The following is a 12,753-nucleotide window of genomic DNA, read 5'->3' as shown; positions in this document are numbered from 1 at the left end:
TTTATGGCATTTGGCGGACACTCTTATCCAGAGCGACTTACAATTTGATTGTTTTACACAGGTAGGCGAAGGCAGTGTTAGGAGTCTTGCCCAAGGACTCTTATTGGTATAGTGTAGGGTGCTTACCCAGGCAGGGGATTGAACCCCAGTCTACAGTGTAGAAGGCAATGGTGTTACCCACTACACTAACCAACCACACATTATAAACATAACTATATACACTCACCGGCCACTTTATTAGATACACCTGTTCAATTGCTTGTTAACACAAATAGCTAATCATCCAATCACGTGGCCACAATTCAATGCATCTAGGCATTTAGAGGTGGTCAAGACAACTTGCTGAAGTGCAGACCGAGCATCAGAACGGGGAAGAAAGGGGATTTAAGGGACTTTGAACGTGGCGTGGTTGTTGGTGCCAGACAGGCTGGTCTGAGTATTTCAGAAACTCCTGATCTACTGGGATTTTCACGCATGACCATCTCTAGTGTTTACAGAGAACGGTCCGAAAAAGAGGAAATATCCAGTGAGTGGATGAAAATGCCTTGTTGATGGGAGAGGTCAGAGGAGAATGGGCAGACTGGTTTGAGATGAAAGGCATCAGTAACTCAAATAACCAACCAAAATCCAGGAATGTTTCCAACACCTTGTTGAAAGTATGACACGAAGAATTAAGTTCTGAAGGCAAAAGGGGGTCCAACCTTTTACTAGCATAGTGTACCTAATAAAGTGGCCTGTGAGTGTATATTTATAAAAATGCATTACATGTATATACGTCATGCCTTATGAATTGTTACTATAATACATTATAAGTACTGTTCATAACAAATTATAGGAGCTCATAAGTCGTATTTGTCCGCTCTAAGTAAAGTGAAGCGTACTGTACTGAAGCCTCCGCCAGTGTTAAGAGTGAAGCTTCAAATAGAAGTATTTCAACTAAAACATACACATTAAAGCACATTACAGGCTTCAAAAGTCAGATTTTAAACTAGTGCTGCCATCAGTGTTTTACCCAGTGTGGGAAAGTCAATATACACCACCGTTAGCCTGGCACTAACTTAACACTGCATGTCCCATAGAACGCTGGCAGAAATGAGCCTTACTGTACTGTAGTGTTGTGTTACAGAGTGAACGTTCCTAGCACTTGACGTTAGAACCAGTGAGGGAACAAATGACAACGACAGCGCTCTGCTATCTCGCCTCTGCCTCACCAGGCCTTTAGTCCACAGTGACTTCACGCTCAGTGTGATGTCAGAGGGGGTTCAGGGGAGGGGCTGATGGGTACTTGGTATGCTGTGATGTAATGTAACATTTAAAGTGAGAGCTTTGGGTAAGAAAAGCACATTGTAGCAGTATTTCTAAGCTGGACAGCCTGTTTGGAGCATCTGAATATACAGGACTGAAGCCCTGAATGGGTCCAAGCACTATGAGGCTTGGCAAGTGAGTAGAACACAAATGAGGGGCAAAGTTTTTAGACTGGCCTCTATTTGTAAAAGCTGTGGCATGTCAAAAGAAGATGCCTGCAAAATTTTGTTTTGACTACAGATTTTTCAACAGATGATACCTGTTCGTGTCATGTTCGATGCCATGGATGACGAGAGGGGTATGTTTGGTTTGTGGGAAGGTCACAGTGGATCTTTCGTCTTGTGTGTGAAGTTCTTCTGAAATGTGTTGAGTGTTTCTACAGTAGCAGCAGTAGCGTGAGAAACTTGAGTGAGTGTAGATGCTGTTCTATCCAAGGTGTGATTGGCAGTTCAACCAAATGCGCTGACAATAAATACTGTTAGAGCAATTTCATGCATGTGTAAAACTCTAGACTTAACATAACAGGGTGGATTTAGTCCCCAGTATATCGCCATCCGCTCCACAGCTGCTATATGCTAATACGCTGCCGATTTTTCCTATGCATTCTGATTGCATTCAATCTCAGCCTGATCTGGGCGAAGTGACAGGAGGAGGAAACGTCCAGCTTGCGTTCATTCATTCCCTGCACGTTCATCTTCCTCTCCGTTCCAATCTAATTCCACCCCTCGCCGTGGAGGAGGTTAAGCAAATTCAGCTGCTTTCATTTACGTCTGGGCGAAATCTCCACCACATCTCGATCTAGCCATTTTAATGAGGGTCAAAGGTCACTCTAGTTTGAGTGAGCTCTAATTGCCTGGCTGATGGTGCCACAAGTCATTCCTTCCTCTCCCACCAACGTGGCATCTTTGTTGTGACCTTAATGAAACGTTTTCCTGACATTTCGAGAGGCACCATTTCTGGTAGATGTTGGGCTTTTGAAGATATTAACCCCTTGTACCTGCATTTCTAGCTGGAAATATTAAAAGCATGGTGTCATTTTACAGTATTTACTCCCTCCTAGATCACTGAAACAAGCAAAATCTTCTGTAAGTGCAGATTGTAAACTTTGCTTAAACATGATATGTAAACTTTACACATCATGAGTAAATGCAAGCGTAAATACTTTATTACTATTTGAATTTGGTAAAAGGTTGTTGGTGTGTACAGTGTTGTTTTGCAAAAACAACATTGAAACAAACAAAAGTCAGAAGTGCAACATTGAATCTCACATACTTATTTACATTACTACTTATTTCATTCTGTAACTGCTTTTATATAGTATAGCAAAGCGGTCTATGGTTTAATGGCCCTGTGATGGCTAGATTTACTTTAGGGTAAACCCTCAAAAAAAGGGGAATGAATAATAATAATAATAATAATAATAATAATAATCTTTATTTATATAGCACCTTTCATACATAAAATGCAGCTCAAAGAGCTTTACAGTACAGTAAAAGCAACAGAGAAAGACAATTAAACCGTAAGAGAAAGAGAAGTAATTATCTGAATGAATAATAATCGTATTGTTAAAAGAACAAAGCCGTTTAAGCAAGGAATCAGTTTTTAAAACAGAAATAGTTCGACTAAAAGTAAAATAGTTAATATATAGATATAATAATAGATCATCAGGCATAATAAGCATGGCTATAACATTTTTATAAATATTTATAGCCATGTTTATAATACTTAAAATATAGATATAATACATAAATTAGCAAAAAAGCAAATGTCAAATGTGAGCTTGATCCAAAAGTTTTTTTTTTTTTTTTTAGCTGTCATTAAAAAATGACCGCTGAGCCCGACTCTCTAATACTTTTTGAAGTATGGTAAGCAGTTAATCTTTCTTTGTTTGCATTTGAATCACCACCTAAATGAGTGATATGGTGTACAAACAGTCTATGATCAGTGTTTCTGCAGGCAGTGGCGGGCCTGCGGCTGCCAATTACCTGTGTGTGGGTGTGGGTGTGTGTGTGTGTGTTTGTGGGTGTGGGTGTGTGTAATTTCCATCCTAGCACTTATTATAACTAATAATTTAGTGTTTTATTGCTGTTACTATGGTAAATATGGGTGTCATTGTTAAGTTAGTTATATCACTGTTGGATGTTGTGTAACTAATAGTGTTAAAATGCAGTGGAAGCTTATATGGTGGTGCCAGTTAGCACTGTACACACTGCAAACCTGTAAACTCAAGCTGCGTTGAGTGTCCCGTGCAGTTGTGTTGAAACGCATTCTGTGTTAATCCTTCTGTAATACAGTGTCAGAGAGCACATAGAAAGTCCATTAAGGCTTAAAAGTGTAGGCAGGGATGTGATGATTTAGCTATGCAGTTGCCACAGTGCCTATAGGGTCCTGTTATGTGTTAACGCAGTATCATTAGAGCTCCAGGCAGAACTAATGAAGCAAGCGACAGCAAACATTGCAAACTGATCAGCTACATTTGAGACAACTGTGACTTTTGACCTCTACCCACAGACTCGCTGTCCATGTTGCATTCGTGTACAATCAAGACAGTAGTTTTCTCTGTTGAGGACTTGCACGTTCATTTGGGAATAAATAAAACAGTAAATGAAATGGTTGATGTAGTTCATTACTAGTCAGCTAATCAGTTGTGGCCTGTATTACTGAACAGAAACGTGGGTTAATTGCAGGTTTATTATATTTGAACGTTGTTACTTGATAAATTGCTGTTAATGGACTGTTCACTTTTGTCTTTGACCATCTTGAAGTGGCGTTTGCATCACAACTTGACCAAATCCTGTTGCATTGATCTCAAATGAGCCTGATTTCAGTGTCTAATGGTTACCACACGCTGGACGGCCTGCATTGCCCAGCATCCAAAAGTGAGAAAACATTGGTTTTAATGGTTTGATGCTAGCGTTAAGATGTGTTTTCATGGTTGCTCAGATTCTCAGAGTGTCACAGCGCGCCACTTAGCATTGTGCTATTACTGAACACCCAGAACAGACCACAAAAACACTGAACCGTATGTGACATGGCTGGAAATTCACACTGAGAAAGGCAGTCAGTCTAAAAAATAAAAGGCAAACGGAGGCTAAGAGTCTGTTTTCATTACTAGCCTTGTCTTTTCCCACCTCATATGTTTTAGCTTAGAAAGAGCGGGCCTGATGTTTATTGGCTGTCTCACTGCAACACGTGCTATGTGGTTTAGCAGCGCTTCGTACTGTCTGCTATACACTGCTGTGTTGTCGTGCGGTGACCTTAAAGCTGTTCATGTGCTGTTTCCTGAGAGAAACTCAGCTGAGACCACATGAAAGTAGCATTAGAGCCAAGAGGTTTGTTTTGACCTCTGGGCTCTTGTCTCTTAGGCATGGCTAGAGCCCCACGTTGTTTGTAAGGAGAGCAGTTTTGTGTTTTGCCTTGAGTTCATTTGGAAATCTTAAGATTCTGGATTTGGACAAACCATCGTTTTAATGGCTGAAGACGTCGCTGTAGCCGCTGACAGAGGTGCTGAGGCCTGTCCGGACACTGAATGCAGTGAGTGAGCTTGTCTTCTAAGAAAAGCTTCGCATTTTTGTAACGTTTTCACTCCGTCTCAGCTCATGGGCAGAGCGACGCCGGTCACCTTTAGCTTAGTAGCTGTTTTGTCAGTTCAGCATCTTCTCTACTTGCGTTCTGAACCAGTGGTGGGATGGCCAGACGCTAGCATTGTGGCAAAGTAGAGTTTTCTCAAAGAGGGCTTTTTTGTATGTGTGGCTGTTGGTGCCAGTGCTGGCTGGCTGTTTGTGCTGAAGCCCCAGGGTGTGTGTTTAGCTCTCTCTCAGCCCACACACACACACACGCGCGCACACACACACATGCGCATCTCTCACAGCAGAGACGAGCGTTTCACCACTACAGCGTCTTCATCAGGTGAGCTTTTGGAAGCGAAACTGGCAGTTGGATTTAGTTTTAATCAGCAGCAAGCAGAAATGGTGATTAATTGCTGGAGAGAGTATGTATGACAGCGAGTGTGTGCGTGTGTGTTGGGGTGTGTGTGCAGCAGTCAGACAGCTGTAGGGGAGCTCATGTGTGAAATCTCAGCGGCCCACCGGAGTGAAGAGCCTGCGTGTGCCACATGCTGAAGCACTGCTGCACTTACCACAGTACTGTTGGTGTTTTTGTTTGTTTGTTTTTATATATTTTGTTAGAAAAACACACATTATGGTTTTGATTGTTCAACTTTAACAGCATTTCCATTGAGAGCCTTATTAGTTTCTCAAAACGTGCCTTGCTACTGCTGCTTGGGGATAGTTTCACAGTGTGTGCAGCGCTTGGTTGGAAACGTGGCCGACACTCTTCAATAAAACTAACCCCTCAGGAGCAACAGGAGCTACCAGACATGCCTACTGCTCTCTTATTGGCTGCATATGACCCTCCTATGTCCCAGCATGTAAAGAACAATATGTAGACATTTAACCACATGTTATTTTAAACATGATAAATAGAACATCATATCTGGGTCGACCTCATTTATTAGTCTACCATAGCTATGTTTACATTTTCAGTGCAAGTCAAAGTAAAGCGTCTCTCTTTTTGTTTGTATGGAATTCATTTATCTTCATTTTTCAGTTTTTGACATAATTTAAAAATGCCTGTTGCTCTTTAAGTTATGTGTAAATTTCTTTATGAGACGTCTGGTTCCATTGACTTCCATTAAAAGTAAAATATGTTTTTTCTTTCTTCTGTAAAGTTACCAATTTAGGTTTTGCTCCGACAACACAAATATACACACACACTATATTGCCAAACGTATTCACTCAACCATCCAAGTCATTGAATTCAGGTGTTCTAATCATTTCCATGGCCACAGGTGTATAAAACCAAGCATCTAGGCCTGCAGACTGCTTCTACAGTTTCCTCGCTACTAAATATTCCACAGTCAACTGTCAGTCGCTACAGACCTCCAAACTTGTTGTAGCCTTCAGATTAGCTCAAGAACAGCGTAGAGAGCTTCATGGAATGGGTTTCCATGGCCGAGCAGCTGCATCCAAGCCTTACATCACCAAGTACAATGCAAAGCGTCAAATGCAGTGGTGTAAAGCGCCGCCACTGGACTCTAGAGCAGTGTTCTCTTCAGAGACGTGTTCTCTGGGGTGACTAATCACGCTTCTCCATCTGGCAGTCTGATGGAAGACTCTGGGTTTGGCAGTTGCCAGGAGAACGGTACTTGTCTGACTGCATTGTGCCAAGTGTAAAGTTTGGTAGAGGGGGATTGTGGTGTGGGGTTGTTTTTAAGGAGTTGGGCTCGGCCCCTTAGTTCCACTGAAAGGAACTCTTAATGCTTCAGCACCAAGAGATTTTGGACAATTTCATGCTCCCAACACTGTGAGAACAGTTTGGGGACGGCCCCTTCCTGTTCCAACATGACTGCGCACCAGTGCCCAAAGCAGGTCCATAAAGACATGGATGAGTGAGTTTGGTGTGGAAGAACTTGACCGGCCTGCACAGAGTCCTGACCTCAACCTGATAGAACACCTTTGGGATGAATTAGAGTGGAGACTGTGAGCCAGGCCTTCTCGTCCAACATCAATGTCTGACCTCACAAATGCGTTTCTTTACGAATGGTCAAAAATTCCCATAAACACACTCCTAAACCTTGTGGAAAGCCTTCCCAGAAGAGTTGAATCTGTTATAGCTGCAGCGGGTGGGCCGACATTATATTAAACCCTATGGATTAAGAATGGGATGTCACTCAAGTTCATATGCGTGTGAAGGCAGACGAGCGAATGAAATGTTAACTACTCTTACTGCTCTAAACGCCCTCTGCTCTTTTGAAAAACGAAGTACAGCATATTTCTCTGCTTGTTTTTAAAAAATCACTTAACGCCAGTGCGGTCATCTAAAAGAGTCGACGTCCAACTCCAGCCCTGTGTTAATTTCGCCTGAAGTACTTTTTTTGGCTGTTTTTTGAGGTTTATCCTTCTCCATGGCACTCAAACACTATTTGTGATCACAACATGACAGTGTAGTGGGAACTTGTGAAAGCAGAGCTGCTCTGATGAAATTGCCACTTGTTAAATAAAAATGCATTGACTCTGTTCCAAAATGTGCACAGTACTGTTACTGTGCACTCTGAAAATGACCGCATACAGAACATGTTCAGTTTATCAGTGTGTTATTGTTTTTAATGTTCAAAGGGAACATATTTACATGAGTAAATATATATATGTGTGTGTGTGTGTGTATATATATGTGTATATATATATATATATATATACACACACACACACACACAAATACATACACACACACACACACACACACACACACACACACACACACACACACTCGTGTGTTTTGACAAATTGTCTCTCCTTTGATTTTTCTCTTTCTCAAGCTGCATCTGGCCGCTGTGGCTTCTCTGAAGGGTGACGTGGTCGAACTCAACAAGAGGCTACTGCAGAGCGAGAGAGAACGGGACGCGCTGGAGAAAAGACTGGCCAAAGCACAGGTCAGAGAACACACGCATACTCTGCCCAATGAGGGGCTGCAAGCTTACAATCATCCTCTACTTTGAATCCATTTAAACTTGCCTTCAGTTCCTCTCCGAGCTGCATGGCCTGCATCATAGTTTCATAGTAGCTGCTGCTAAATAGTTTTTGGATTAATAGCTGAATCATAAGTTTGGGATAACTTAAATAGCTGGGTAATGAGCCTGGCAGTTTCAGGATAATAAAACCTCATATTATTATGAAAATTATGAGCCTAGAATAACTGAATAACAATGAAATAATTTCCATAAATGTGACTGGTTAATAAGCCTTAAGATTAATAACCAAATGAGTCCAGAATAACTTGACAGACTAAATGATAATAACAAGAACAGCGATTACTGGATAATAAGTCAATAATAAATTGAGATTTAGACAGTCATTCAGAGAGGTTTAATGTGAAGTGCATTGTACATTGTCTTACCAGCTCATTCTTCTATACAGTGGCGGTGATGGGAACCAAGGGTTATCATGTCTACAACACAAATCAGTGGTGGACGAAGTACACAAACCATGTAGCTGAGTTAAAGTAGAGATACCCAAAGTAAAAAATTACTCCAGTAAAAGTAGATATTCCTCCCTTTAGACCTCCACTTGAGTAAAAGTACTAAAGTATTTGCCTTCAAATGTACTTAAGTATCAAAAGTATAAGTACTGAAAGAGTAATTAACTTAATGCAACTTAGTTACAAGTTTAATAAAAACTTTACTGTGTTGATCTGTAGGCCTTATGTTCATAAACATAAACCAGCCCAAACTCATTTACTATAAAATGAAATGGTGTTTGTATAAATTCAGAAAAAAGCCTCGTCAGTCTCGACTGCATATGTGGACATATTTCTATATTGAGCTCTATTTACACAAAGTTAGGTTAGTTCATCATTTATGTTGAACAGACTCTCCCAAAGTTTTACGCTGCTGCGCTGACGTTGAACCGCGTGCTGCACTGGGTCGGTATGACCAACAGGTCAAAACCAGCTCTAAACAGAGTGACCGCTGTGGAGTAAAAAGTAAGATATCTGACTTTCAATTGTTGTGGAGTGAAAGTAAAAAGTCACCCAAAATGGAAAAGCTTCAGTAAAGTGCAGATACACGGAAAGAAAAAAGTACTTAAGTACAGTAACGAATTACATTTACTTAGTTACTGTCCGCCATTGACACACATCTCATTTTTGTGGATTTTTATTTTTCTACATCACTTCCAGCTGTCCTTTATGCTGTTTCATGATGAATGGACCAATAGAAATGCTTCAAAATCACTTGAGTAAAGCCTCTTTACATTGAGGTAAGAGTTTTTTTGCCTTCTCCTGTAAAGTTTCTCTTTTGGAGATGCTTGTTTTTCTTTGGACAGCAATGATATGAATTTTATTCACTATCCAAAATGACTAGTAGCTGTACTCGCATCTTCTGAGTGTTTATATGTAGCGTTGAATGGGGGTAAACCTGAAAAAAATATCAATGAATGCATCACAAAACTATACGAAAACAATGTTTCAGGCATCGATCGAGGTCATAATAATTAATAGTCATTTCATAGCTTTCTGTGAGGGAACATTTAGAGACATTAAACACCGCAGACGTCTGGTTCCTATCACCACCACTGTGAACAGCTCTGACTCTGTAGGCTTTTCTTGATCAGAGCGTCTCTGAATGACTTTGTTTACATCTCAACAACTTAATTATACAGAAATGTAGAAACATTGACGGAACTCCTCTTTACCGACGCAGTACGAAGTGAAGAGATTAGGGGGTTCTTTCAGTTTGGCTGGTCCAGATTACTGCTTGGCCACCCTCAGCGTGGCCTGAGCGTATCAACGTAAAAAAGCCTTGCAACTAAGTTGTTCGTTTTAGATTACAGCTTTGGACGTGTTGTGAAGAGGCGATGCTGGAACAGTGCAATGAGTTTTCTCAGTTTGTGCTTGTGTTTGCACTTTTGTGTGGGGTGTAATCTTTGCGTGTTTGCATTTTTTGAGCGCGAGTGTGTTGGCATCCAGCCAAGCTGTTAGTCCACAGTGATTGCATGCATATGTCGCGCGCTGTCATCTGAGCTGAGTGTTCGGCTCGTCACACCACGATGCCTCTGGCATCCTCTATAGCAATCCTGACGCTAACGCTCAACATACCGCAATCCGCCCGAGACCGGACAGATGTCTTGGATGAGTCGTCGGGTGATGTGTTACAGACTGTAACAGCTGGTTCCACTGCACCATGGGAAATGTAGTCATCCAATTGGATTTAGCCTATTATTTGACCTTGAGATAAAGTGAAGGAGTGTAGGAGGTGGGAGGCTCTTGGTGCTTTTTTTTTGTAAAGTTTTTTTAACCCCTCCACTGCCCTCCATTTACTGTGGCCAGTCCCACCTGCTAACCAGGTCTCCCCAATCACAAAAAGCTAGCAAGCTTGAAGGTTTGTGTGTGTTTCCTCCAAGACACATAAAGCGCTACCACAACTTTTCAGACTGCAGCTGATGCAGAAACACTGAACAGCTCAATGTGTTCCCTTGTTCAGTGTGCATTATTGAGCCAGGACGTTGCCCACTGGATGCTGTTGGCTGGATGTTTTTGGTTGGTGGACTATTCTCAGTCCAGCAGCAACACTGAGGTGTTTAAAAATTCCAGCAGCACTGCTGTGTCTGATCCACTAAGACCAGCGCAACACACACCACCACCACTTCAGTGTTACTGCAGTGCTGAGAATAATCCGCCACCAATAGTACCTGCTCTGTGAGGGTACATGCAGGTCCTAACCGCTGAAGAACTGGGTGAAAGGGGGTAACAAAGTATCAGAGAAACAGATGGACTACAGTCTGTAACTGTAGAACTACAAAGTGCAGCTATACAGTAAGTGGAGCTGATAAAATAGACAGTGAACGTAGAAATAAGGAGGTGGTCATAATGTTATGCCTGATCGGTGTATATATGTTTATGCAAGCAAACCGTTTTCCAGGATGTAGGTATATTTCTGTCCTGAATTTGTGTTGTATAGTAGCAAAAGTATGCTTACTCACAAAGCTGCCCCGTATTATGAATATTTAGGTATTTGTTACTTTAAAAAAAAGGCAACATGATGTTTCTTGTCACTCAGATCACAGAATTGGCTCAACTATACAATTCATCCTAAACCACATTGCGTCACACCACCCATAGCTGCCTGATGTTTGCCCTACACCATCGAAGAAGGTCGAGTCTGACCATTTCTACGTTGGTATGGGTAATGATTACAGGTCAGTGAAGTCTTCGTTTTGCTCATTAAAGGGGTATTTGTTGTCATATTCCACCAAAACTCATCTCAGTGTTTGTTCAGAAAAGCTTGTAGCCCAGAGTCTCTCCATACTAACCATTCCATATGTCCAGGAAGCCTGAAAAAATGAAGAAGCTCAGTAACCATGCCAACTCAGCCATCCCTCTGGATTTTCTGAAGTGGATAGGAGAGGCTCAGTCAGGCTGCTGTGGTTGAGGGTGCATGAGCGAGATTTCTGTATCATTCAGATATCTGCTTCTTGTTACCTTTTCCTGTCATTTATTTTTCTTTTGTCTCGTTCTGTTTACACATCAGTTATACTCATTTACACAATGTTGATTAGAGGCACGACTGTAGCATGTTTCTGTCAACTCACGTGACATAAACCAGAAACCCAAACCAGAACATGTTTAAGGCTGGGATGCTCTTTCTTTATGCGTTCATCAGCACAATTTCTTTCTGTTTTTGTTTTTTTCTGTTCTTCTCCTAAATACTGTTAACTCTTTCAGAGTGTCAAGTAGGGGGCAGAATGAGTCCAACTTCAGAACTTCAGCTAATAAAAAACAGCAATCGATAAACAGCTTTGAAAAGTAATTTTGTGTGTGTGTGTGTGTGTGTGTGTGTGTGTGTGTGTGTATATATATATATATATAATATTACTTTTCAAAGCTGTTTATTGATTGCTGTTTTTTCTGTTTAGGTTGTTTTTAAGTTTTTGACATCTTTGAAAACGCCCGTTTCCCTATATATTGTGTGTAAACTTCATGAAGAACTGACTTCAAGAAACTTGGGAAAAAGTCTGGCTCAACAACTATTCATAGATGGTACATTAAAGCTGGTTTATAGCTACACACACACGCATACATATTATATATATATATATATATATATATATATATACACACACACACACTAACACACATGTGTGTGTGTGTGTGTATGTGTATATATATATATATATATATATATATATATATATATATATATATATATATATAAAATATGTATGTGTGTGTATGTATTAATGTATATGGTGACACGTTCCATGAGTGTCATGTTTGTAAGCATCTATAAACACATTTATAACAGCTGTTATAGCCATGTTTATTATGCATTATGAATTGTAAGCGTAATACATTATAAGTACTGTCAATAACAAATTATAAGCTTTCATAAGATGTGTTTGTAAACTCTAAGTAAAGTGAAGCGAACTGTACTAAAGCCTCCTCCAGCGTTAAGAGTGAGGCTTTGAGTTGAAGTATTTACTGAAGGATTTACTGAAACACATTAAAGCACATTACAGGCTTCAAATGTCAGATTTTAGTGCTGCCATCAGTGTTTTACCCAGCGTAGGAAAGAAAGTGGACACCACCGTTAGCCTGACACTAACTTAACACCGCTTATCAAATATTTTATTATTTTTATGTCAGCTCTGATTTTACTGTTTTATTATTTTTCTTATTTATTTTGAATGTTATTGAGCAGTTGAATATTCAGGTTTGAAGCCCTGAAGATGCAGCTCTAACAGCACCAGTACTGAGAAATAAAATATTGGAAATCTCAGAGTGTAAATAAACTTCCTATTTGTCTTTACTTTAAACTCTGGGACCGACTTCTTTGGCAATGACAGTATAACTTGTTATTAACACTACTTAAAATGCATTATATTAACAATTCCT

At 40.5% G+C, this 12,753-nt stretch overlaps 1 protein-coding gene across 3 annotated transcripts in view; it reads left to right on the top strand.

Moving 5' to 3' along the window:
* mcc (MCC regulator of WNT signaling pathway) overlaps positions 1 to 12,753 on the top strand; it is a 185,819-nt gene that overhangs the window by 61,587 nt on the left and 111,479 nt on the right. For all 3 annotated transcript variants that reach the window (XM_017702946.2, XM_017702949.2, XM_017702948.2), the window contains one exon: positions 7,682 to 7,795. In XM_017702946.2, the coding sequence (XP_017558435.1) occupies positions 7,682 to 7,795 (114 nt within the window). The remainder of the gene's footprint in view (positions 1 to 7,681; positions 7,796 to 12,753) is intronic.

The sequence above is a fragment of the Pygocentrus nattereri genome, chromosome 23 (assembly GCF_015220715.1).
Source record: "Pygocentrus nattereri isolate fPygNat1 chromosome 23, fPygNat1.pri, whole genome shotgun sequence".
Classification (NCBI taxonomy): Eukaryota; Metazoa; Chordata; class Actinopteri; order Characiformes; family Serrasalmidae; genus Pygocentrus; species Pygocentrus nattereri.
The sequence above is the reverse complement of the archived record's forward strand: the minus strand, read 5'-3'. Positions and strand labels throughout refer to the sequence as shown.